This window comes from Cynoglossus semilaevis, chromosome 1 (genome assembly GCF_000523025.1).
Source record: "Cynoglossus semilaevis isolate Cse_v1.0 chromosome 1, Cse_v1.0, whole genome shotgun sequence".
Taxonomy (NCBI): Eukaryota; Metazoa; Chordata; class Actinopteri; order Pleuronectiformes; family Cynoglossidae; genus Cynoglossus; species Cynoglossus semilaevis.
This window is the reverse complement of record NC_024307.1, coordinates 26,897,444-26,924,437: the sequence shown is the minus strand read 5'-3', so window position 1 is coordinate 26,924,437 and position 26,994 is coordinate 26,897,444. Positions and strand designations below refer to the sequence as shown.

The 26,994-nt window shown below is 40.7% G+C and overlaps 1 protein-coding gene across 6 annotated transcripts in view; it reads right to left on the bottom strand.

Moving 5' to 3' along the window:
• Window positions 1-26,413, bottom strand: part of svep1 (sushi, von Willebrand factor type A, EGF and pentraxin domain containing 1) — a 67,918-nt gene extending 41,505 nt beyond the window's left edge. The window contains exons 1-5 of one of the 6 annotated variants that reach the window (XM_025058637.1): window positions 26,293-26,413; window positions 24,857-25,030; window positions 22,303-23,091; window positions 4,748-5,003; window positions 2,670-2,846 (exon numbers count right to left, since the gene is read on the bottom strand). In XM_025058637.1, coding sequence (XP_024914405.1) covers window positions 2,670-2,846; window positions 4,748-5,003; window positions 22,303-22,878 — 1,009 coding nt within the window. In that variant the 5' untranslated portion in view covers window positions 22,879-23,091; window positions 24,857-25,030; window positions 26,293-26,413. Of the gene's footprint in view, window positions 1-2,669; window positions 2,847-4,747; window positions 5,004-22,302; window positions 23,610-24,856; window positions 25,031-26,292 lie in introns of those variants that run through there. The other 5 variants (XM_025058645.1, XM_025058639.1, XM_025058646.1 and 2 more) reach the window with 5 other exon arrangements.
• Window positions 26,414-26,994: the final 581 nt, after the last annotated feature.

Sequence of the window (26,994 nt, the reverse complement as noted above, 5' to 3'; positions counted from 1 at the left end):
TAAAGCAAGATGTTGTTTTCTTTGGTAAAAACACCAGTAGAGTTTGTTGAGTTTATTTGTAAGATCCTTGGTTACAGGGTATTCTCAGTGTGAAAGTATTTGGTTTGAAGACACTGCGCTTATTAGGTTAACCTGTTCAACTACTCATTATTACAAATAACTGAGCTGCCAAGATATGCTCCTAAGAATTCATTTCTAAACGTGGAATGTGGGACTTCACATCCGTATCGTTTAAACTTCCCTGCCAACATTCAACTGCAGAGTGACAGTAACAAACTCGTATCTTATCTACAGCTTCCCTCCGACCTGAGCTCTACACAGGACTAAGAGGAACTTCAGTTCCCATCAGTAGTCCTAAGATAAAGGACAGACGGAGGAAACGCTCCTCACTGCGTCTTTCCTTCCTTGTGCCGTCTGAGCCAACTCTGCTCTCTGCTGTTAATTACAGCGGTTAAAACAGGAATAATGAGCAAAGTGGGGCTTCAGCATCTGGTGTTGATTAAGGAGGCCTGTGATCCTGGCACCTTGACCCTGATGCCCTTTGTTTGGCTTCTGGCTTTGCAAATACTTTCAGTAATGTTCCCAATTTTCCAAACATTCCAAATATGAATTGATCTAATTTCTGTCGGAATGTTTTCATTGTGGCCTAAAAAAATTAATATACTTTTTTGTCTTTTGATCTTTGTTGGGTCAGTGAAATTAGTCAATGGCATTTTGAATCAATTTCCTGACATTTTCTTCGTGGTCTGTAAAAACTGTTCTGGTTAAAGGTAAGCCAATTTCTTGGCCATCATTAAAGTGAATTTGATTCCTTGATTTTTTTTAAATAGGATTTAGGCTTTAGTCTTTAGCAATAAAATAGTAGCAGTTAAACTTCACAAACACCATCATACAATTGATGCATTAGTCTCCAACTACTTTTCTGTAATTACATGGGCTAGAGCCGAGTGGTTTTACCTCATGAGCTGAGGGGTTGGTCACTCATTACAGAGACACAGACCTTTCAGGAGGTAAAGTTTAATTTTAGGTGAAGTTTAATTTTAGGGTGTTTTCCAATACAATACAAGTCAGGAGTAACATTTTAAATTATAACACAGGGACAAAAGTTCTAAAGGCAGGGCACTGGCAACAGATGAAGCAGATGTCTTTGTTCAACAGATGAATATGGACAGGACAGACGTGGGAGACAAAGTAAAGCAAGTCTTAATTTAGTTTTAAAATGACAGCAGAGAAGGATGGAGACATAATATGTGGTTTTAAAGCAGGGAGTTGTAGAACAGGATGTCATGTGTCCAGCAGAAAGTCAGAGGTGAGCGGAGGCCAGCAAGGTCTTAAACACGCACACACACAAACATACGACTGTTTGGTCCTCTGCTGGCACTGACATTATTGGCTTCACTGATACAGATCTGCCCTGTGGACAGCTCCAATCAAAGGGCAGCTTATTTACGTTTCAAACAGAGAGTGGCAGTGATTTAGAGGAGGAACTGACAGAAAACGAAACAAGCAACATCGATCTGTGTAGAACATTTCACTAATGCAACAGATCCAGCCAAAATCACAAACCACTGTAGAGTCAGTGATGAAGTCTAGTGATGTCCCCACTGCATGTATCTGTGGTGTTTTCCATTTGTGAGCAGAATTTGAACAGTAACAGGATCAGTTTCGATCAGTTTTTGGTTCCAGTGAAGAACTTGTTGGGGTTTGGTGGAGATTCAAACACAGATCAGATTCAGGGTGTTGTGTAGTTTAGTAAGTTTCTCTTATTTGACTTTGATAAGGGAGTGCATTGACATGTATTGGGAAACAGGGTGGCCTTGGCAGAGTGTTGTAATTCTGTTGTTGTAAAGACTGTGTTGACCTGACAGTTCTAGGTGGAGTCTTTCAACAATGTTGACCGGTAACATTGGTCATTTATTAATCCTAACCAAAGCAAGCCTCAATCACAGCGTTTCCAAAGAAAGGCTGGACTATATGAAAGGACAGGAAACAGAATTAAACATTGTGCAAATTCTGGTGACTTGGATCATGTACATTTTGGAGGTGTTCAACAACCTGCCACACATCACACAAAAACAACACATTAGTGTTAATTCATTTGTGAGGATTGATCAAATGAAAATTCTTAACACATTCAATCCCATGAACATAATGACATGAAATGTAGCTCCAATAATTCCACCACCCGTCAACTCATTGTTGTACACAGTCAATACACGTGTTGTCATTTATACATATCGCTGGAAAGAGACTGGGTTTCCCTAAACCAGGCCTCAACCTCTGGTCAGCGGCCTGGCTTGTGTCAGACCAGCCTGACTGAGATCAGAACAGTCAGCAAGTCTATGACTGACAAGCTGACTGAATTGTACCCGACTGTAGACTGATTAATAATGCTGAGGACAATGACTTGACCGAGGTTTAGAAAGAAACTCTATACATAAACAATACGCAACATAAACAGTAATGTTTAAAATACACCAACCTGATGAAGATACATTTTCTATTAATAGTAGTAGAACTTTACTAATCTGTCACACTGTATAACCAGCCCAAGAACCAAGTCAGAGAGTAAGCGTTTTGAAATTCTAAACGAAACCACAAAGGAACCACATGTTGCTCCATATAAACCTCGAGCCCAAACTTCTATCAGACTTATCTTTGCTTCTTACCTGTGCACTCGTGCTGCAGACCTTTCCCGTAGTGTCCCTTCTCACAGATGCAGTCGTACTGGCCAGTGTGTGTGCCGCACTTACAGCTGGCCATCAGGTCGCAGCAGTCTCTGCCAGATTCACACAGAGAAGAGCAGCGGGACAGATCCTCCTGTATGTAGCTCCCCGTAGGGAGGTCTGTGGTTAGGAAAACACAGTCACACACAGAAAATCAGGTGTTTTAAAATTCAATTAAGACTGGCGAAAAGAGAGAAAATACATGAAAAACAAGTAAAACACTTGTCATTTTCAGAATGACATAATTGTTAAACCAACAGTTTTTCCTCAGAGCAGGAAAACACATTTGTCCAACAGCTAAGCTGCCTTTAATACCAGGGTAGCTGCAGTTCATTGACTTCATGTCATGATGGAGAAATAAATACTGTAATTTGCAGAAGGGCAGCTTTGGGTTTTTGTAATTGAGACTGTAATTAAAGCGGCAGGAGGCAAAGTTAGACAGTCATCACTGGACACTTCAAACACACCAGAGAACAAACACTTGGACCACAGACGGTGTTTACGTTTGAAAAGGCTGCAGCATCTACACACCACATACTACGTTTACACACCTTTCTCAAGGCATCTTTCCAGCACCGTCAAGACCCAGTTGTTATTTTATCAATACTTTTCACAAATTTAAATCTGGCCATCCCAGATACATACATTCACATTTTATAGGAACGAACTTTTACATTTGACAGTCACACTACACCATTATTTACCTTTAGGAAGTCAAAAAAAGAAGATGTTAAAGGGCAGGAAGAACAGACTGTTGCAGAGAAGCTGAAATGAAAGAAAGTCTCTACTTTGAGGCTAATGTTGGCAGAGTTGTGCCGCAGCATGTGTGCGAACATGCATTTACAGCCTGCAAGTGCGTGTGTATGATTTACAGCCTTCTACTTAGCACTGTGCTCAACTGCGATATTTTGCGGTGATATTTTAAGTTTTATGGCTGCAACTGGTTCAATCTTTTTAACCCAAAAATTGTGGGAAGTTCCCCTCCAGTGTGGGAAAAGTGCCCTACTCTGTTCGATTTGCCCCGACATGAAACCTAATGGCTGTTGGCAAAACATAAGAGAAAAGGAGTTGCTGTGAAATAAAATGGTGTCACGGAGTATTTAAAATATTGTCTGGCTTTCTTCTAAGTAAATGCTTGTATTTTATCAGGGTTAGAGTCTTCAGCAGAAAGACACCGCTGTAGGTCAGGATGGTGATGACGGACCACAGTCGCTGAACCTTCAACATTAATGGGATCTGATGTAACTGTGTATGGTGTGGCTACGGCTGTCAGCCTCAGGCCTCAACTATATGTCTGAGAGAGATTTCCTAAAGCAGCCCCTGTCAGCTAAACCTCATGAGGTTTATAGTCAAGTTCTCGTCTGTGTCATCTTCTCAAAGACTGCCATCATATGTCTGGGCTGATACTGTAGCTCTTTGTTTGTTGGAGAAAAACTCACCATCCATCAGTGGGCATTAAGTTCCAACCTGATGTGGGTTTTGAAGCTGGGCAGTTCCAGAATCACCAAGGTTAACGTTTAGAATGTTTGAATGAATCAGGAACCATGAGGCTGTGGTCTACACTGACGCTGATCCTATGAGTCCACTGACTCCAAGACAGAGGAAAAACTACAAACAGAGTGGACTCCAAATATTGTGTTCACTGACTTCACTCCAGGAAGTGACTCTAAGTAGGATTCAAACTGAAATATTTTTATTTATCTCCATGGAGCAAAGTATTAAGAAAAACGGAAAAAAGATTAGAAAGGGGGAAAAAAGGACAAGGCATAAAAACCAAGAACAAGTGTCAAAGTCAATGGACTTCAAACACTGGTCTCCACCAGGACTGTCATTTCAAGAGTTTAGAAGAAGCAGATTTTGTACCTTAACGTGCAGAGAAAGTTTAATATGAACACAGTAGTAGTTTAGACTATTTAGACTTAGGAGTACATATATCATTCTTGTTATTTGTGTTCAGTCTTGTGTGTGTGTCTGTGTGTGTGTGTGCAGTAACTAATGTTGGATCCGTTTGTTGTTCTGACCTTCATGAAGAGCATGACGTGCCAGAGCCTCAAACTCTGCAAAGTTATGCACCAGGTAGCAGTGCTGGTCTTTGGGTTGCGATGCCATGTCGTGGAGCTCCCTTATGTTTCCCTGCCAGATGCCCAAAGTGAAGATCTCAACACCTCGATCCCTCAAAGCTGCAGCCACCGGCCGAGGGTCTCCCCCGTTGGAGTAGCCATCAGTGATCAGGAAAATAACCTTGGTGGCGTTGGATCTGGAGTTCCGCAGGATTTGCTGTTGGAAGAGGAAAACATGAAGTCATAGAGTGAAGGCTTCGCGGGATAACATTTCATACTGATGAGATAAGACCAGAGCATCAAAGTTAGAGTACAGGACTCAAAACAAACTCCAGATTTTTGTGCTGTCGACATTTCTGTCCACAACACACATGGCCACAATCAAGAGGATAAAAAGAGATAATGTTTGCTGTTAAAACCTGCATCTGGAAAGAACTGGCCTAAAATTATGGTTTTATTTATATTTTAAAATGAGCACAATTGGCAAGGGAGATTTGGGTGATATCACAATGGCTGTGAGGGGGGAGGAAAACGCTGGACAGGTTGAGTTATGAGAGGAAGGGTAGACGTCGTACCAGCAAGAACCTAGAATTTTATGGTGACAGATTTTGTCTCTGTTAATGTAGTCATGCTCACTCATTTACCCTGGTGGCTCCAGTGTTTAAACACACACATCCCACACACTGATCTGCTTGCCAGGATGCTACCAACATAGCTCTCCTGCCCCGGTGACATGAGTAAATTGAATAACGAAGAACGTCACACACAACCACTAAAAACAGCCCTCAATTCTAGGGTTCCTAAAAACCCTACATCAGCAGGACAGGCAACGAGGGCAGGGCAGGCAGGAGGGAGTGAAGAAAAAGAAGAAGAAAAAAAAGGAGAAAGCTCTACAATAGTAGTTATTTCTCCTGCAGAGTACAGGCTTCTCGCCAGTGGTCGAAAACCACTGGGCAACACACACCGGGCTGCTGTGTCCGCCCCAGACACCAGCTATAGTTCCCAAACTAACTTTAGCCACCGTTTACAATCCAACACATACAATTAGACAGGACATTAAAGTCAGAGAAACATATCTTTATTTTCTCTGGAGTTAAAAATCACAGGACCATCTGCTGAGGAGGCCACGCTGAAAGTGTCTGGTTTAGTTGAAAGCCTGCTTTAAATGAAGACACTGGTGGATCAACACCAGTGAACAGTGGATGAAAAGGCAGGAGCTGCTGCAGTAAAAGAAATAATCCCATGGAGTCACTTCCACTGCTATCTACTGACACAGTCCAAGGTCAGAAAGGTCACTGGTGTGTTGTCTAGAGTTATAGCAGTGATAGTGATGAGGGATAACAAAGGACGTGTGCTTTCTGCTTTCTGTTACACACACAGAGGAGAGACTGTAATACAGAGGAGGTGAAGACAGAGGAGACAGGAGAGGGTGTGACCACCGAGGGACGGCAGAGCACAGCTCTGGACTTTATTGTCTAATTGGCCAAGCTTCAAACGGTGACATAATTACAGGGCCGTGAGGCGAGGAAACGGATGGAGGGAGGAAGAGGGAGAATGGAAGAGGAGGAGGACATGGTTTCTCTGATCTTTAAAGCTTTAGGCTTTCTGCTGCACTAAACTCCCCGCAGTCAGTGCAGCACACAGAGCCACTGCTGCCCCCAGCTGACACGAACTGTCAGCACAGTCAAATCATTTACTGGCTAGTTTGAACATGGAAGTCTGTCACTCCTGTTGTCTGTGAGTACTGCTCTCATAATACCATTACAAGAGCAAGGCAACATGAACTGCTAACTAATAAGAAGCACATAGGCTGCATTTATACTATATTTATTATTATAACACCTCGGTTTAACCTACAAAGTGTTAAAGATTATGTTAGGGTGACATACCTTAGAGATAGGTCAATGGTGGTGTAGGTGCTGAGATTCCACCAGATGGAACACATGTCTGAAGCATAAAGGCAACCACAGGAACCAGTGCAGTGTTTTCCAACCTTGGAGACGACCTGAATTTTAAATGGGGTCACCTGAAACATCTAGTATAATCTAGTAATAGGCTGTGATCACATGACTGCACATGTGACAGCTACTAAAATGTCTCTGGGGTCACCAGTAATTTGTGATGTCAAAATGGGGTCACAACCCAGAAAAGGTTGGAACCACTGAGGTAGTTTGTGTGACGAGGGCGTCAGGCTACTGTGACATGAACCTGATCACTCCAGGCTCCATCACACCAACAAGCACATGAACATGCAGTCACTGAGTTTGACAAACACACAAACAAGAGAGCTATTAAAAAGTATGTTCTTTTAACATATTTAAAAAGCATCACATGATTAATTTTTCATCTATCTACCAATAGATAAAAACTATATTTTCCTACTGTCCTTATCTTAAGACACACCCAGACTAATTCTAGCTGTAAATCAGTTTAATTTGTGTACGGATCAGATTTTCTCTACTATGACGACAACACATAGATGTAGTTGATGCCAACAATGACATCAAGAGGAAGCAGAAGGAATGGAGCTGAAGTCTAAGTTAACAGCCATGAACAGTATAATCCTCAGCCAACATGCCGTAAAGATGATGATGATGAATATCTTCTCTTGTATCTTTCCTAAAAACGTTGACGTCTTTTCTTAAGTCAGTGAAAAGCAACATCACACAGTGGGAATAAGAACATGGTGCTGATAGTCTTAACGACTTAAGGCCTGAACATTGGTAACAGATGCCTGGATTAGCCTACATTTATTTAAGTAGACTGACATTTTAAAAGTCAAACAGAGAATGTAAACACTAAGTAGAAGAGAATAAAATGTTTTTTCTTTGTTTCATCAAAACGCTGTTGTATGCTGTTGCTGTTGTACACTGTTGCTGTTGTACGCTGTTGCTGTTCTAGCTGTTGCTGTTGTACGCTGTTGTACTTGCTATTGGGGTTTTTTTAGGACACACTTGGCCTCAGTGTCTAAAGGCTTTGACAGTGTTAGTCTAAAGGAGAGTCACTGAGGCAACAGCAGCAGAAGCAGTGTGGCAGTTTAAGTGTGTCTGGTGTGGAGCTGATAATATCTGTCAAAGCTGTGGTGATAACACTGGGATCAGTGGTAAGAGTGGAGAATCCATCTGCTCTTCAACATGCCTCAGTCTTCGGCCGGAAGGAAGAGCCAGTGTTCCATGTTTGGAGCTTGTGTCTGTCTTTTTATACACGACCAATGGGCAATTCCATTGGCACACTTGTTCAGCCAATTATAGAGCAGCAGCTGTATATATATATATATATGTTCTGTACTGTACCCAATGACCTGTACCTGTACATATGTTCTTAGAAAACACAACCTCCAGCAGATGTGAATCCAAGGCTATGTTTAAGGCTGAATTAGTCCAAACACCCTCCAGTAATGTTAGCTGCCAGCTTCCAGTCATGGCTCTGATTGATTCCTCTGTACACATACCAGATATTCACTAACTACATGCTGACAAAGACTTTCCTATTTTCTGATAACTGCAGTTTAAAACATGAGCTCCTCAGATGAATGAATCAGTTTGTCAAGGTGCGGACGACAAGAACTGACAGGATCTGTTCATGCAGCGGTTGAAGTGATTAGGAACCAGCTAAAATAAAGTACAACAGCAGGGTTCAACATATTTGATTGTGTCAAAACCTGCTCAATTGGCTTTTTCTACTGCTATTAAGAGTCACTGCTATTAAGAGTCACTGCTATTAAGAGTCACTGACCAAGACTGCTCTACATCAGACCTGCAGTCTTTCAAAAGCCAGCAATTACAACCTTATTCTTTTGTCGGATCTGTCACACAAAAAATTAATGCAACGCCTCCACAAAAACCCCACGTGAATCCAAATGGAAAGATTTAACCCTGTAGGTTGGAAGCAAAAAGGGCTTGTTTTTACAGTGTATCTGCTCTTGGCTCGGGTGGTAAGACAAACAGCAGCAACTCTGCGGGGCCCTAAGAGAACAACATGCACACAAAGTCAGTTACAGACGGTGCACTGCACTTTGGCTTTTCATTGTGCAACATCTCAGGGACACATAGTTTAGATATCTGAGATAAACCAGGACTGTTGATGGGAAGAGCCTTCTGGGTTTTCCTGGTGAAAACCGGAAAAATAAATATATAGACAACTATTCTAACTCTCTTAACTTTTTAATGTGGTTCAATTTTATTCGGAAGCAAATGATTCCTCAAATGCCAAGCACATGTTCTTGTGGCTGCATTAGGTGAACATTTGTCTTCAGGCTTTAACTCCATCCATCTCGTTCCTACATATGACTTTCACCCACATCTCCACTCTTTCTTTGGCTTCATGTAGGGTTTTCTTCTCTCATGAGAACCAACTAGCAGGCACACAAAGGTACAATGTATCTTATAAGGCAGTACCTTGAGATAACTGTGTTTAATAAAGACCACGGTCTGATTTTGTACATTTTCGTGAGAGTTTAGTGCACTGACCAATGTTCAAAGACTTGACACGTCGGAGATAAAGCAGTCACGTTTTTATATCCCAGACTTGAGCGAGTCATGAAAAGTTGTTTGTTTTTTTTTTTTGTTTTTTTGCTGCTGCAATGAAGAGAGACTCTTTTAACAAAGAACTTATTGTCAGAGAACATTGCCTTCAGAGGTGAGGCTAAAAAAAAAAATGTTTTCAAAAGGCAGATGTTAGTGAGGCAATCTTCAGATGTTGTAAATCTCACATGGAAAGTATCTTTTAAATAAAACCAAAACCTGAAAAACTCTCCTCCGTGATGGCCGCCACACTGTGGAAGTATGCAATGGTATTTAGTTTTATTTGACTACAGGAATGATTTTATATTTCAGTTTAGTCTTTTATAGACTAGAGAATGTTCTCTACAATGACAGTGACAGATGAAAGACAGTACAGCTGTTTCCCTGCAGAGGGAACCGCCCGGTCAGCATGTTCTTGTCGGCCTTAAACAGACGACATGTCACATACATGGGCTACATAGGTACAAAGTAGGACACAGTCGAAGAGAAAAAGCCCCCCGCCCTCCCCAGGTATTGTCTACACCAGTTAACATATTGTGCTGGACAGAAAGACAACACACAGGGAGTTTAAACATTTAAGATTACTCACCAATCACTTTAAGTAGGGGTTTTAAAAACCACTGTTACACAGAGAAAACACAGATAATTCTGAACCTGTCTGGCTCAGAATTGGAAAAGGTTAGGGAGGGAAAACAACCTTTCCTGAGAACAGAAGAGCCTTTTGCAGGAAAATGCTTCCAGTTTGGCATCAACCGGGCTGTTCACCACGACATAATGTGGTGGTGAGTACGTGGTTTGAAGCCTGTCTGCCTGTGTAATGAGGACTTGTAAAAAAGGCCCAGAGACAGACGAGGTAGTGGGATGAAGAGTGTCAGGACAGTGGCTTGACTGTACGACACACTGGAGCAGACAACTGTGTGTTTCTGTCACAACGTCATTCATCAAAGTGAATGCAAAACTTCACCCACTGTCTCCCAACAAACCACTGTGTTTGTGCATCTACAACAAATCCAAAGCAAAAGCCTTAACAAGACTGACAGAACCGATCATTGTCCAATTAAACAGGACATTATTGGTACTGGGATGAAGAAGGTTGTTCTGAATACTAGGAACAGACAATAACAACATCACTTGACAGCCTCAAGGCCAGTGTTTATAAAAGCTAATTTGGTAGCTAGATCTTTTGAAATTTATTTATTCTAAGTTTGGATTAAAATACAATTTCTAAATATGTTTACATCCTAACCAAAGGATTCTTTAAGTTAGGCATAAGCAATACAAAAAAGTTACAATGAGTGCTAATATAGTGCAAATATATATTGTATTAAGATTGAGAGAAACCACTTGAAAACACGTCAGCAACAACAACAACAAAAAAGCTGCTAAAATGAATAGAAATAAAGTCTGAAAAAAAAAGAAAAGGTTACGAAAACAGTGAAAACACTGTTAACATTTCACCCAGAAACAGCAGACAATCAATATTTTCTAAGAGAAAAAACATTTGTCAGCCCAGAAATCTCCAAAAAATAAAGCTACAATTTAGCAGAAAAAATAATTCAAATAAAACTAGAAACAGCTAAAAGTTAGAACTTTATGAAACACAGAAAAACAAAGCACTAAACTGTCATTAATTAAATTAATGTATTTCTTTTTTATAGTAGAGGTTCATTATTTTTAGTGGATTTTTGATTGATACATGGGAAACATGACATCATATTTATTGGCTTTTCTTTTCCTGTGATTTGTGACAGACTTTATCAAGTTCATTCTGTCTTATTTTCTAGCAGATGCACTGGAGCAGACCCAAAAACAGCCAAACCAAATTTTTTTATAATTTGAATTTCTAGGTAAAATGAAACAGCAGAAACAATTAATTTCCATATTTAATCATTATTCTGAAAGTGACAGAAAATAAGGTGGAGGAGAGGAACAGATCACTGAGGTTATGTAGTATAATTGTCATACATGACACGGTGACCTCACTAACCAAAAACAGAGAAGCCACAGCGTCATTTCTGCGGCTGAGCTTTGATTTGGAAATAAACAGATTCAACGTTGTGGTGGAGAGCAGTTCATTTCCTGACTCCAGACTGTTGTTCAAAGACCTTATATACGGTCCGTAAGAAATGACTTGGGGAGTGTCAACCTCATAAAGCACTGAGTAAATGTATTCCAGCTTGTCCAGACTGGGCTCAGACCACACTCACAGACACAGCCTTTTGTTTTGTTGACTGTCTGCCGTTGCTGTCTTTGTGGTTCTGACTCAGGCCACTTTCTCTCTGTCCTCCCCGTTTTTTCTTCTTCCAAGGAGGTTTGTTTGTCTTGGCACCAGCTGGTGGGGGAGAGTTCCTCTGACGAACGAGGTAACTGAGAGAGGTTGGTGTTTGTGGTACAGATTAATGTAGGGAGGCTTCAACCTCACTGGCAAGATACACACCCAAGCCGGGAGGTCAATGTGTGTGAGGAGTCTTTTTTGGTGGTGTAGTATGGTCTGGAGTTCTTTGGCCTGGCCTTATACAAAAACCTGCCAACTGTAAATCACAAGATCAGCAAAGTCTAAGTAGCTGTTACACATACTGCACTGGTTCTCCAACCTCACCTAACAAACACAAACAGTCAACTAATTTCCCAAAAATTAGTTGACTGCTGTTGGCCATAGGTCTCCAGAGTTTCATCCTTACACATTTACCACCAACCATAAAGGAGGAACATGCTGTTCTCTCACTGAGCTACACCTCCGAGCAGACAGCCGACCACAAACACAGAAAAGGCTGATACATGAAAGTTGGCAGGTACCAGGGGTACTCTTTTTCAAGACAAGCTGAAGCCCCAGAACTGAACTTGATTTATGGAACACGTGTCAGCACAATGACAGGCAGCTCTGTCTGCTGAAAACTGAAATGGATGTTTGCTTTTGTGTTTCTGTGATTGAATATCTGAGGAACACACAGCACTTCAAACTGATAGAAGTTCAACCAAAAGAAAACACATATTGACTCCAACAACTAAAGCACTGCACAACCTGGGCTATTTGAAAATACAAGAACAACTGCTCAAATAATAATAATAATAAAATGAAAACAGGATCTGTAGGTTCACTTTTAGGTGCTTCTCTCACACACACATTCATAGGCACACGCACACAGAAAAACAACAAACCAGTGGAACCTGGCACCGTCGTCTCTTAACCTCAGCATAGCAGGCGGTTTACTAATAGATTAACATGCCTCATTCCATAGGAAAGTTTGCCACTTCTGACTGCGTCTGTAATAGTTTTGGTGACTCACCTGCCAGTTCATCATTCTTTTGGTAAATCCTAATCTGACTGTGCCAAAAGAAATTCAGATTTTATTTTCACAGCTTTGAAGATTTAGTTTGACCTCAGTGATGAAGCTGCTGTTTTTTAAGATGACAGTTCCCTTAGAAGGACTGTTTTATCAGACCTACAAAGTTGGTTCTCTGTCTACAATTGAAATTCTATAAATAACGTTTGCCTGTCTTTCTGATTGCACTGAAACACTGATGCAGTTAAAACCATTTTTTTCTCTATGCAGCCAAGCGACTCTTTATTCTGCCATCTGCCACATCCTGACTTCATCATCATCATCATCATCATCATCATCATCATCATCATCATCATCATCATCATCATATTTCAACACCTATTTCAACACCTGGATTCTCAATTATCCAGGTGCTTCCTGCACATGGTCACATATATCTGAAATGAGTAGATTTGAATATATGCAGCTGAGTGACAGAACCGAGTACACTCAAATATTTAAAGGAGCTTTGGCTTCAGCAGTACAGACAGCTAGAGCTGCTGACAGTTAGTTCCTGTCTAGTCTAACACCTCCCTGACCTCTGACCTCCCTGACGGAGGATTAACTTTTTTTTTCTTCCCAAAGCTGAGCAGTGTTTTCAGTGGTGGAGAATCTGTATGTGTCTGAGTTTATATGTGCAAACGACTCAACCTCTGACCAAAAAGACAGAAGGTAAGTGAATCAACACTGGGTATAAAAGGAGAATCAACCAGAGGCTCCATTTCTGCTAACAGAATAGATAAAACTCTTCTTTTGTCTGCTCCCTCCATGTGTCACCAAAGCCCCTATCTCATGCTTTGATGTCAGGGGTCTCCAATTGTCAACACCAAAAGAGCCATTTCATCGTTTTACTAATCAGCCACATGCTTTTTCCACTAATATGCATTCACGCCAGCATAGACTGCCTGGTTTAAATGTTATTGTTTACATCTGCAGGTTTCTTGCTTTGACAAGTCCATAGATCTGATGAGAAAAACAACAGGCCGTTAGAGAGAAACACAAGCACAGTTTCTCTGATGGAGTCTGGATCCAGATGTCTGAGTCCCACCCACATCTCCTGTATTTTCAGCCATTGAAATGGGTCTGCCATTGTGATCAGTGACAGCTTTTTTCCAAAGCTACAAAATCAGTGAAGACAATGTGATCTTTGTAATGGTTCTGTACCACGGCCAACATCCATTACAGAATAAAAGGGTGACAAGCAGGGATAAAATTGAATCAGTTCCCTTTAAACCCTTGCGGTGCCAAGATCCTCCTTCAGAAGTTCGACTGGTCACATACTTTTGGAAACCCCCTTCTGATAGACTGGAGGTGGTTTGGCTGAGCTTGACTGTATCTGGATATATCTGTATTTTAATGAAAACCACAAGGTGACATTTCCAGCCCGGCTCAGTGAGGTGAGAAACTAACCTGGATTTGAACTTGTTTGACACATTTTTATTTTGTTAAGTAGACTATTCTTCAGAGAACCTGGATTTAACAGGATGGTATGGTTATCAACAGAAGACCTCTGGAGATATATTTAATTATTTTAATCTGATTTTAAATGAATCAGTGTGTTTCCAGCACTCAGACCAATAAGTCCTCAAGTTCTAAAAACAGACAAGTTGTAAAATAGTGGAAATACTGTATGATGATGGTTATTTTAAGTTTGGATTTTCATGAACGCATGTTTGACAGGATGACTGGCATTGGCTTCATAAAATAATGAAATAGAAATACATGTTTGTTATGTTGGCAGCTCCATAAAAATCTCAAATAATAAAATGGTTATTATAGTAAGCACTCTCACTCACTATCATCAACTACAACACACTGATTGTGAAGTTTAACCAACATCAACTAGAGTCCTGAGATAACGGCCTGATCTACTCACTTCAGTCATACTGGATGAATGATGTTACATAAAGAGTCTGCACATGCTTCAGATGTAAGTTCAACTGTCAATACATCAGTGATGAGCTCAGAAGTAGTTAATGCTTCTATAAGCTTTGGGCAAAGCCTAGAAACAACTAAGACTATTTTGTTGTAACACTTTCAGGTTTGTCTGACAGCTGAACATAACTGTACAAACCGATTATCTTCTCTACTTCACTCACAGCTGTCTGACACGTGTAGATACATGAGTCACCACCAGGAGACGGCTCAAATTAATTAGAAATTACTTGGAAACCTTATCATACAGTACAACATGTTTGAAGGCGTTGGCCTCACTACTCAACACTAGGACTTTTCAACACAGTGAGACAGGGAGGTGAAACCTAAGACTGGGGTTTTTCTGACTCCGTCTTCACATTTATAGCTGTTTACAATGCAGGTCGAAAACTGATCTGTGGAATCATTTGCAGAAAATGAAGGCCAAATCTGCGGCTGATTCAGTGGATGCAGATTGGATGGAACCCTGGACGCTTGAGGAACTGTTGGACAAACTGATGACCTTGGGTTTAGTCTTTAAAAAATAATAAATTTTGTTCCAAATGAGATTTGCAGCATTTGGAAAATCTATAAAAATGATTCGGACCAGAAGGTTTGAAACAAATCAAAGCCATTAATGATGTTTACTGAGAATGTAAATCAGAAAATGTCAGACTTGAACAAATGAACTGGATCATAGGTGTTGATTGGAAAGTATTCCAAAACCTTTCCAGTGTCCATGACCATTGAGCCTGGCTGACTTGTCAACCTTTCTGAAAATCAATGAGGTAACAAGTGTGATAACAAATAAAACAGTCAGACTAATTAATTAATTAATTAAACATTAGCCAAAAGTTGGATGTAAAGAAGGATCAGCAGTAAATGACACCGTGTTCTTCCTTCTGTTACAGCATCTTCATATTTTAATTTAATTACCTGCCACACACAGAATCCCTCTTTTGTGATACTGTCTACAAACTGAACGGCTTTTCATCTAAGGTCAGTTACATCAGACTTTTCTGCTGAATTTTTCGTGGCTTTCAGCCACAGTGCGAACGTGAGAGACAATCGCCTCGGGGTCATCCCAACATTTAGAGGTTGGATAAATAGGCTCCTGTCTGTGGAAAATTTTCACTATCCATTTCAGAGTGGAGTGTGACGAGAGAAGAAACAGACAGAGGTGCTGTGAAGACAGAATGCCAAATATTGTCTGTCCAATTAGACCAGAGCAGACAGGCTGCAGTGAAATCATATCAGGACACATTCAGAATTGATCTTCTTAGTAGTTACTGCAGAACACACCAGTTGGTAGGAATGAAAACCTGGGAAAAATGCCTAGTCTCTTTGCACCAAATGATTATTAGCCGGTGAATTACATAGGAAAGAACTATTATTTTGTCCCTGCCCTCAGAACTACAGAGGTGCCACTGTTTTATATCAGACAAAACAAGCGGGAGTGATTCAGTCAAGTCATTTGTTGCTTACGTCATGAAATTCAAGAAACTGTGCACAATGCCAAGAAATACAGTATTTAAAAAGCCTGACAGAGTAATACCCTGTATGAAAATGTTGTTATTTAACAGTCAAATACTGAGATGGTTTCTTAAAGAGAGAGGAGGAAATGATGAAATCTACTTCAAAGTTTCTTCCCTGGAAACTTGAGTAGTGAGAATGTCAGCAGTGACCAGGAATAGTTTAGTCAGAAGTGTGGAAAAAAGAATATTTGAGGTTGAGGAGAGAGGAGGAGAATATTACTGACACAAAGAGTCATTACAGACAAAGAAGCAGCAGGACCAGGTGAGGGCTTCTTTGAACACAGGTGTGTGTTCAAAGAAGGAAACACACTTTCAATTCATGAATGTCAGTATCTTAATTTACCTACATCATCATTGGACATGTTGGAAATAAAAGCAAATACATTTTTTCCCAATTAACCACCTAACACATTCATAAGGTGCTCCATCCAGAAGGGGCAATGACCCACGTCCTCCTGTTAACTCAAAACATTTGAGTCTATGGACGTTGCTGTGTGCTGTGTGGTCTTATCAGGGTTGTCTTTCTTTTTCTTTTTTGGCTGGTCAGTAAAGCAACTTGACTGCTCTATTCTTCTCTTTCAACAATTCCTGCTTCAGACCCCCCGATACTGAGACTGAGGAGGAGGAGGTGGAATAGAGGGAAGAAGCAGACACAGTGTGTGGGAGGAAATGATTAAGGGTGAGAGGGTGGGAAGTGGCAGTTTCTTAGACAGGAAACAGGGTTCTCTCTTATCACGTTATCAGGACTGGCTCCAGCCACGGGGAGCTGATCAAAGAGATGCACCTTGCTTTCATTTCATTTTATTTGTTGCAAAGGGACCTCGTTTGCATCCACTGCACTGAAACTGCAGCCACCAGCTCAGCGCAAATACTACAAGAGTTTCAAACCCGCTTTTAATAAAAAATAATAATAAGTAAAAATTACTGAAATAATAAAGCCTAAAAAATACCGCTTGCTAGCAACTGAAATTGTGTTTAATATTTAACATCCCCCATGTAGACTAAATGTTCCTGTATTCAGACAATTAAACCAGCTCATTTTGAACACTTATTTGATGCACTACAGTACTGTCTAATTAGGAACATTTATAAAAAAGCTCAGACTTTAAGTGTGTTTACAATGAGTCTAAAGAATGTATGAGAGACCTACAGTTCATCTCCAAATATAAACAAACTAATCTTGGTTCATGTCACCAACTGTATTTAAGTTCCTGAATATTATGGCTGTAATGCACATGTGTCAAACTTGGGCCCAGGGGCCAAATCTGGCCCGCAGTGTAATTATATTTGGCCCGCATCATCAAATTTACTAGAGTTGGCCTGTCCGTATTAAAAAGTAAGAAGAAAGGCTACAGATAAAGAGACATAATTCAAAAAAAAATACCACTGATGTGTGTTTTATTTCAAATTTAATTTCTCAAGCATTGACTTCCTTGAATGGGAATTGGTCCTCACACACTCAGCCCTCTTTACTTATTTCACCTATTGTGGTCTGGCAAAACTCGGTAGAGTTGGAACTTGCCTCACGACTTTAGACGAGTGGGTGACAAGTAAAGCATCAACATGGAATCAAACAGATGAAGACGGGCCCAGGAATTAAAAACAAATCTGGAGAAAACATCATTGATTTATTTAAAGAGTTGAATCATTTATCACTCACTCAGCAAAAGGGATTTTTGGACTGACTATTGTTCAATCGTATGATAATGGATTTACCACATGACTCCTGTTGGATTGACCATTCATACTGTTGATGTTTACAGCTGCAAATTCCAACAGCTGTCAAAGTTAAAGGTTCATTTAGACACAGTAAATCTGTGAATGAAAAGACCCAGACATTTTCACACATGTTCACGCTCTAGTGTTATGTCTACAATATGAACCCTTTGACTGACATACATATGGTGACAGGCATGTTACGACCTGCGGCTCCGACTGTCTGTGTGTGAGTGAAAATAACACAGCTCTGATTCCAACTTTTATAAACTCAGGCCACAGAAACACAAAAGCTGAGCAGAGAACTCTTTTTAATGCAGGTCTCCTGCTCCAGTACTGAGTCACAGCAGTCAGAGCTCTGAGCCACATTCCTCTGTCAGTCCAGGGCTTCCCTCTTTAGTTTTCTGCATTTTTTTCCTCTTTCCTCCATCTTTCTCCACAATGTTTTTCTTTCATCATTTCTCCTCACCCACTGCTCCTCTGTCTGTATCTTATGTAACTGCAGACTGACAGTGACTTTTAAATCTCAACCTTTTATTTGCCAAAGCCGACTCTGCCTTCAGATGTGGGGATTTATTAGCAACTCACTCTTAACTGGAGGTAAATCTTCAGTATGGAGACAAAAGTTCAGACAAGAAAACAAGCAGTTTTTTTTAAAAGGCCAGTCAAATTTTCTACTATTTGGATACTTAAATTACTGCTGACTAAACAGATAGTGCTGACCTTTGACATTATCTACCAATCATATTTGTCAGAGGTTTTTGTGAAATATTAAAATCAACAAGCTGCATAAATTGTATTTAGCAGGAAATTTTTGCTAACATTCTAGAAAGTAAAATTATTAAACGTACAGTCTTGGACTTTTTTGTTGCAGGTCATGTAGCTACTTGTCCAGCTCTTATGAATGATGTAGGTTGACTAGACTCTGAGTGATGACCTCAGTTATAAGGTTATCACATGTGCTGTGAGGCTGAGGAAAGACAGAGTCTTAATGAGCTCCTAAACTATGACTTTTACTCTTGTCTACATTATTCCACCCTGCTTTTCATCAATGAAAGAGTCACTGAACTTCAGACAGTTTCTTTCTTACTGCAGTTGTTACTATTGGATTGGCAACAGTATGGAAAGACTTCAGATAATATGATGAGCAGCCCTGACAGTCTAACATTCTGGAAATGGTGCTCTCTCCATGTGCAGAACAGACAGACTGGCACAGTTATAATCCAGGTTAAAAAAAGGCTCTTCTAATATATTGTTTTAAATCATTTACATAATCAAATCTGACACTGTGACACTCTAAAAACTGGCAGTTAATGACTTTGAATCAAGCACAAGCTGATGCAGTGTGAGGAAGGGTGTATATTTGGCACAAATTCATATATAAATTCTAGAGAAAGAGAAAAAAAAAGGTTGGATCATCCTCCTTCACTGCTACAACAGCACCTTTTTGTCCTTCCGTCCTCCCTCTACAGCACGACCAAACCATCTCAACCATGTCTGTGTAGGTTCTCAGTCATCTTATCCAAAAATAGTAACATCAAGGGCATTGGAGGGAATACGTTTCACAAAGACGTTTCACCTCTCATCCAAGAGGCTTCTTCAGTTCTGACTGACTACTGGGAAGTCCTGGTATTTAGCCTCAAAGAGGCTGCATACCCCTAATGAACCTTATTAACTTTGTTGTGATCAGGTTCATTCTACAGCCACTGATATTGGGAGCCGTGATCACTGATGCTTTAAAACTACTGTGATGTATGAGGTGAGCAGATGTTGAAGTGTGTGACAGTTGAAGTGGAGAGCTCTTGTCTCTACATGCACAGCTGGTGGAAAAATGTCTCCCTTAATGGAATCCGTCTTTCTACAGCCAAGAGAATAACAGATAAAATCACTGTTATGGTTATTCTTCAATAATTCTTAATTATCCTCAGCCTTCTACCTTCACTGTGTCTTTTTCTTCCAAAAATAGATGCACAAGTTCATCAAAGATGGATACAATCATTACAATGAAAAATGGTCAAATTACAACTCACAATGTATTTTCACTGTAGTTTTCTCCCTTTCAAATTCAAAGTGTTTTCATCCCTTCCTCAATCATGCAGAGTCCCGCTGATAATCAGGATGGATCGATGGTTTCTGGAGGAACGGCTGATGAATTGTGTCTCCTGTTCAATCGGCTACAGTCATTTTTCTTTCCCTCCCAAAAAGTCTCAGCTCTGTGTAGACGACACGTAGGTTTCCCATTACTCACGCATCTCTTACGTCAACCTACGAACTCTCACGGTGCAAATGTGATAGAGGATCCTTTGTTGGCTGTTATTCTTGGTATTTTAATCAGACGTTTCATCAACAACTGCCAACCTAAGAGCCTAAGCAGCAGTATGACCCGTCATCTTTGATGATTTATTCTACTACATCACTTGATAAATGACCAAAAACACTCAGAGCCTTTGTGAATTTTGATAGGGCATTAAAGTTCCCCCAGCAGAGTCTGTTCGTAGTGCCGTTGCAGTCTTTAAGACCTGGGCCGTGGCCAGAAGGCTTCTTATCAGCACTTAAGTAAATGGAGTGAGCTGAAAACCTGTCCTGAGGACCAAGCTTTCAGCAGTAAGACACAGGATTTGGTCAAAGGCTGATGGTTTTAAACAGGCATAAAACCAAGGCTGTAAATGTCAAAAATCAAGTGACCTGTCCTTTTGGTCTTAAGACTAGATTGACATGATGCTTTTTGTGGAGTGTAAATAGACGTCATATCTCCTCCCCAGCATATTTAAGCAATTACCCAAGCAGACAACACAGAAGGCAGTGGTGCGAGGCATGAAACCCCCAGAGTAAGGACAGAGGCTTTACTCAATCTCACAGAACCCTTTACATAAACCAGCCTTTTAGAGTTTGGCACTGGTGCAAAAACCCACAATGAGCACTGGTTCGGGAGACAGAAACACCTTTTTGATGAGAGGTCAGAGAATGGTCAGACTGGTCGGAGCTTACAGGCAGTGCAGTCACTGAGATGACCACTCTTTACAACTATGGTCTGCAGGAAAGTTTCTCAAAGTGCACAACAGGAGGATTTTTGAGGTGTATGGTTTAGACCACATCAGGCCCCACTCCTTTTAGCCAACAGAAATGTGAGGCTACATTGGGCACAGACTCATGAGTACTAGACACATATAGTAAGGGCTGGTCCGGTGAATCAAGATGTCTACAGACTAGGCTTTGGCGTTGTCTGGCGTTCATCTAAATAGGCTTTAAACACATTTAGAGATGACATTGTCTATGTGTAAACACATACACAAATACAATGAGTGTTTTGTTTTTGAAAAACATTAACTTAACTGTTAATAGTTGGGTATTTTTTAAAATCTATTTATTCTTGATGTTTATAGGCTCCCTGCTGCACTTTAACCATCGTTTTTAAAAAACCACATCATTGACATGAAGCAGATGATGCTGCCAGAGCCAACATCAAGTTGTGCAATTTGAGCAGATATTAGCCTATTTTTATATGCAATAGCATTTAAGTCTATAAAATTTGAATAATCTGTTTTTCAGCTGACTGCAGTCAAAACACTGACTTTCCATATTTGTCAGACTGCCATGATTTTTACCACTTCTCCTTTCATGCAAGGCCAGAATAACAGAAATTAGTTGAATTATGTTTATGGCTTTTATTAGCTGCTTTAGAGGAGCCGGGCAGCTGCTGAATTCTGTACTGTTCACTACTCTCAAAATACTTTCACTGTGTATTTGTGTGCGCATGTACCACAGCTGGTTGTGTACACATACCTGTTACCAGCTTTGGAACCACTAAAACAGCCTTTCCAGCTGGACTGTTTGGACTTAACAGATGAACTGTGTGTTCATGCTGCCCAGTGTCAGGCAGCCCAAATCAACAAACCATAATAAAGCTGACATTTTGACGCAACGTGACCATGTGTAACCCCAACAATCTCTGCTTCTCTAATGGTGGGCACATAACCTGTGAGACTACTGTTTAGTGAATATCCAGAACTGCTTTGATACAAAGGAGTTTGTCAGTAATTAAAAAACACACTTTACCAGAAAGGCCAGACCTGCACTACTAGTTAAGTACTCCTTAACCTATAACAAAACATTTTTTCTAAACATTAGAGTTTATCAGAAACGAAGCAGTTCAGAATAAGGACATATCCTCTTTCTGATGGTCCATCTTTACAGGAGTAAGTTTGGATCTGTCTGGGTCTAAACTCTCTCAGACTTTGACTGGAGACTTGAACCATTAGCTGGTGAGTGGCTTGTCCTGACTCTCTGCTGCTGCTGTGTAATTTAGAGGAAGCAGCAGAAACAAAGATACTGTATGTTGAGCCTCATTACCATCAACCCACTGCACCACAGTCACTTTGTGAAATCACAGCTAAGTGCTGACCAACAGCCTTATTAATAAGTTAGGAGAACAGGTCAAACCTGACAAAGACATGAAGTCAATCGTGCACATTCACACTTTCACCAGATCTACAGATGTGACTCACCGCTGCCCTCTGGAAGGCTCCTTTGGTGTAAGTGCCCCCCCCTCTGTAGTTGATGGCTGGGATCTCCTTGTTGAACAGAGAACACTTGTGATGGTGGGACTTGGGCGTGGTGATGTGGTCCACCCTGGTCAACACGTGCGTCTTGGAAGAGAAGGTGACTACCGCCACCCTGGTGTTCTCTGGTGCTACAGGGAAGTCTGACAGCATCTTCCGTATGAACCGGAGCTCACTCAGGAAGTTGGTGGCCCCCACGCTGGAAGACTCATCCACCAGGAAAACCAGGTCAAGGCAGGCGCTTTTCTCACGAAGCTCGCGGAGGTTGCGCTTGAAAGCTTGTCCTAGGCGTGCCACTTTGTTCTCGGCACTCTCCGACAGGTTGCCAGGTGATGATGAGGAGGATATGGAGGAGGTGGAGGTCAATGTGAGTGAAGACATTTGCCTGGAGCGGCGGGACTTTGTCTGAGGTTCTGACTGTCGGACATCGGGCCAAGCTGTGGTCCATACATCCAGGAAGCAGAAAACTAGAAGAATACAAAAAGTCCATGACGGTTTTATAGAGTCCCTTTGAGAAAACATGCCGAGTCAGCACAACACCTGCACTAGAGGACGTTAACTTATATAGGAAGACAAAAAAAATCAGTCAGGCTCCTTAAGTGGAAATGAATGAAAATGTCTGTCGTATTGTTGCGTCAGAGTCCAGAGGCATGCCAACAGTCTGGAGAAAAGTTCCTCAGAAGCATTGTTGGATGAAGAAGCTGCTTCTGTTTATTCAAAGTCTCTTCTTTTCATCTGTTAACAAAAAGAAAAGTTTAATCCAGTTTTGAAAAAGTGTGAAGAATACACAGCAGATTTCTGCCTCTCTGCCTGGCTATAAAATGACACTATATTTCTATATGTAAATATATTATTAAAGTCTGTCTCCACTGTCTGTCCTGGACATCAGATCTAAAATCCCTCTCCTAAAGTCTCCTCAGCCTGTCCCAGTGCCTCAGGCTCCTCTGGCTTGTGTGACGCTCCTGCCTGCACCGTCAGCTCAGCTGCGATTGCTCATTCCTCTCTTCTCCCCAAATCATTTCAAAAACACACACACAGGAGGAGGTGGAAGAGAAAGAGGAAGGAGGAGGGAAAAAGTTGACAGCGAGAGAAGAGAGAGGCTGAAGGGGGAAAAGGGGGCCGTCCACTCTCGACTGTGAAGTCATTTTTTTCCCCCCACTCTTCATCTCCTATACCTCCTTCTCTTCTTCAGCCACCTCCCACTCTCCCATTATCTCTCTGCTTTTTCCTGCCCTCTCACTTTCACTCTCTCTCTCTTTGACTTCCCTTTTATTTATCTACCTCTCCCGCTCTCTGACAGTTTTGTGAGTAGGATTTGATTGGCATCAACCTGTCAAACAGCAGCTGCAGTAAAGCGAGCGAGAGTCGATTTATGAACTGAATGACCGAGCAAAGACAGAATAAGGAAAATAGATAAAAGGTTCTAAATTCTAAATTACAAATCACTCACTCTTTTTAACAGAAGAACAAAGGAGAGGAGAAACTCTCACTGTTGTATAGATCTGTTTATTTCTACCTGCACTAAAGGGATTTACCATCGCTGCTCTTCACCCTCTTCTCATCCTCTCCTCCTCACCCCCCGCTCCCCTGTGTCTCCTGTTGTGTTTTCTTTCAGTGGTTTTATCTATGGCCAAGACAAAGGCAGTCACTGTTACAGCACCTCTGAGCTCGTTAGATTAAAGGAGATTTACAGCAGCTGTGAAGGAACTACAGGACCATAAGAAGAAAGTACGAGCAGAAACAAGAAAAAGAAGAAGACAGAAGAAAAATGTGCAGACATTTTATCTGCAAATGATGAGTTTCATCTAGTGCTGCTGCAGAGGCTCAGATCAGAGCTGCACATCGGTGGAGACGGTGGAGACATCTGGGTTTTCATGATTGTCCCAGAGAAACAGGAAGTTCACTGCACTCTGTAACATCATGACATGACATCATTCACCTTGATACAGACTGTGTTCATGAATCCACATACCACACAGGCTGGGTCACTATCTAAATCATGATTATACTGTATATTATAATACACACCAAAGTAAGACAGACAAAGACCTCCATGGAACACCAGATGTTCCACCTGGTTGGCTGTTCATAGGTTTGGTTAACAAGACTGGGTATAAAAGGAGCATCTGCCAAGAGTCACACATTCAAATTCCTACAAACTACAAATCTAAGTTTTCTGGAAACATGGCCTACATATAATTTACATTTATATATTTAAATCAGAAAGAAAAGACACACTACCTAAACATATACTGTACTGTCCCTCTTCACCACAGTGGGGTAGTGGGAATAAAGTTCAAAGTTAAATTGATTAGATCAAGGAGCAGAGACAAAAACATTAACAACCAGAGATGACTGACTCACACACACACACACACACACACACAGAGAGAGAGATATACACTTAATCATTCACACACACAAATACACGCTGACTCTCACGCACACATGATCATGAAATGACCCACATTTACTTTTGAGTTCCCAAACTCACACTCACATATGGTGGAAAGGGGGATGAGCACAGCTGTGACTTCCTGCTTTTCGGCACTGGAGACCCCTCACCAGACTTTCTTGGGGGTCCCTGAGGAGACGGGGGTCAGCAGTTTGCAGTGTGCGTGTCTCTCTCCAAACCCTGCAGGGGGGGTGGGGTGCACATCTTGGACACGTACGTCTGTGAGGTAGAGTAGAAAATATCTGTTGGAGAACTGAGAACATTTACAGATAAAGAACAAGTTCTATCAAGAACTGACGATGTTTTCTTCCTCTCCACAGTGTTTTTCTTTGTTGGGAAAGAAAATCAGCAGTTCAGAACAATACGTGACAAACTGGACTGTGTGTTCAAGCCACTCACTTTTTCCCACTCATTTACTTTCAAACCATTTCAAATCTGATTCGAGACATGGGATTTTTTAAGATATAACATTAAACAAAAATACAAAAAAGACAGCACAAATGAGCAGCCATGGTCATTCAGTCTGCCACAGATACAATTTAATGTCTGCCTCTCCTAAATGCCACACAATTTAGTGGCTGTTTTTAGAGGCACACATTCAAAAACAAAAATTAAGACTTTTTTTCCCTCACAGCTGTGGGAAGCCAACAAAAAAAAAAGACGATGAATATCTCGCATGCAAGACGTGGAAATGTATATTTACACACAATTTAAAAACAATCCTAAGTTTTCTGAGGTGAGGAATATTTGTTTTACTAGTAATTACTAGTAATTTAAATAGCCCAGAATGAAAGCACATGAGTACTACGGTATATATGTACATATCCTACAAAAACAGTTGATACACATGTTGATACATATGTATTTGCATTTATGCACTTAACAGACGCTTTTATAAAAAGCGACTTACAAGAGGATATATGTACATATGTGTCTATATATATATATAATATATATATATATATATATATATATATATACACACACACAGAGTACAGGGCTGTTACATACATAGCAAATGTTAGTTTACCTAAATCAACTTTCTGGTCTATTTTTTAACATATTAACAATATTTAAAAAGAGGAGAATTCTACAAATTCTTAAGACGCCATTTTTAAAACTTCAATTCGACCGTTAGTTTGATCCAGCAGCTGCGTTTTACCAACTAATTAGCATCCTTCTGTGTTTCGAACTATTTAACTTAAAATAAAGACTTCTCTGGCCTGTTAGCTGTTCTGTTTTTGCCTTTAATGATTAATTTCGCCTCCCGGGAAGTCTTTATAAGGCTACTGTCATTATTTCGTTAATTTACAGTCAATAAACAAACGTAACTGAGCAACAAGGCCAGAGAAAAGTCGAGAAGAAAAAGTCTATCAAACAGCAGAAACAAGCCACACATGAGGGAATCACGGCTCGTTTTAGTTTTCCAACTTTAATGTATGTAGAACCAAACAATAAATGAAAAGTTACAGTTTACAAACCAGCAACATGTCCATTCAGTCTTCATGGTCCTGAATCGATGTGTATGGAGTTATAGCGTTGTGTGGTACAGCCTCCTGCTGGCGAATTGGAATCATTACAACTTGAGACACTGAGGCTGTAGCGACACCATATCGCCGCTAGGTAGAGTACAAGTATAGCTGAAGACATAAAAACGCTTTTAGTGCTTTAGGGTTTTGTTGCGCCTTATTGTATTTAAGCCAACAATGGCTCGTTTACTAAAATGTCATCCTTCTCCCTAAATTTACCAGATTATTTTTATTTATACTTGTTTTCCCTCTAACTGTAGATATTTTCATTAGATATATCTCTGTGCTAAATTTGATTTTTAATGAAGTATGTTTGTGACCACTATAATCTATATTTGTTATATAATATATATTTCTTATCTTCAGTAAATTCGGCACTTCTTTTTGGACGTGAGAGTAAAATATAAGTTGCAACTGCCTGTTCACATCCTCAACTCACTGACTCACTTACATGCAGTCAAAAAGAACACTTTACTGAACGCAGGAGGAAGTGAGAGTCACATGACTGCACCAGACCCTGCTGATCTCCAGGCTCAGGTCTTCCTCCAGCTGGTACTTTGATGAAATAACTCAGCAGCTGTCAAAGCATGAGGTTATCCTGGAGGATTTACAGCTGTGCATATCTGCAGACGTGATATTTCCTGCATTGTTCCT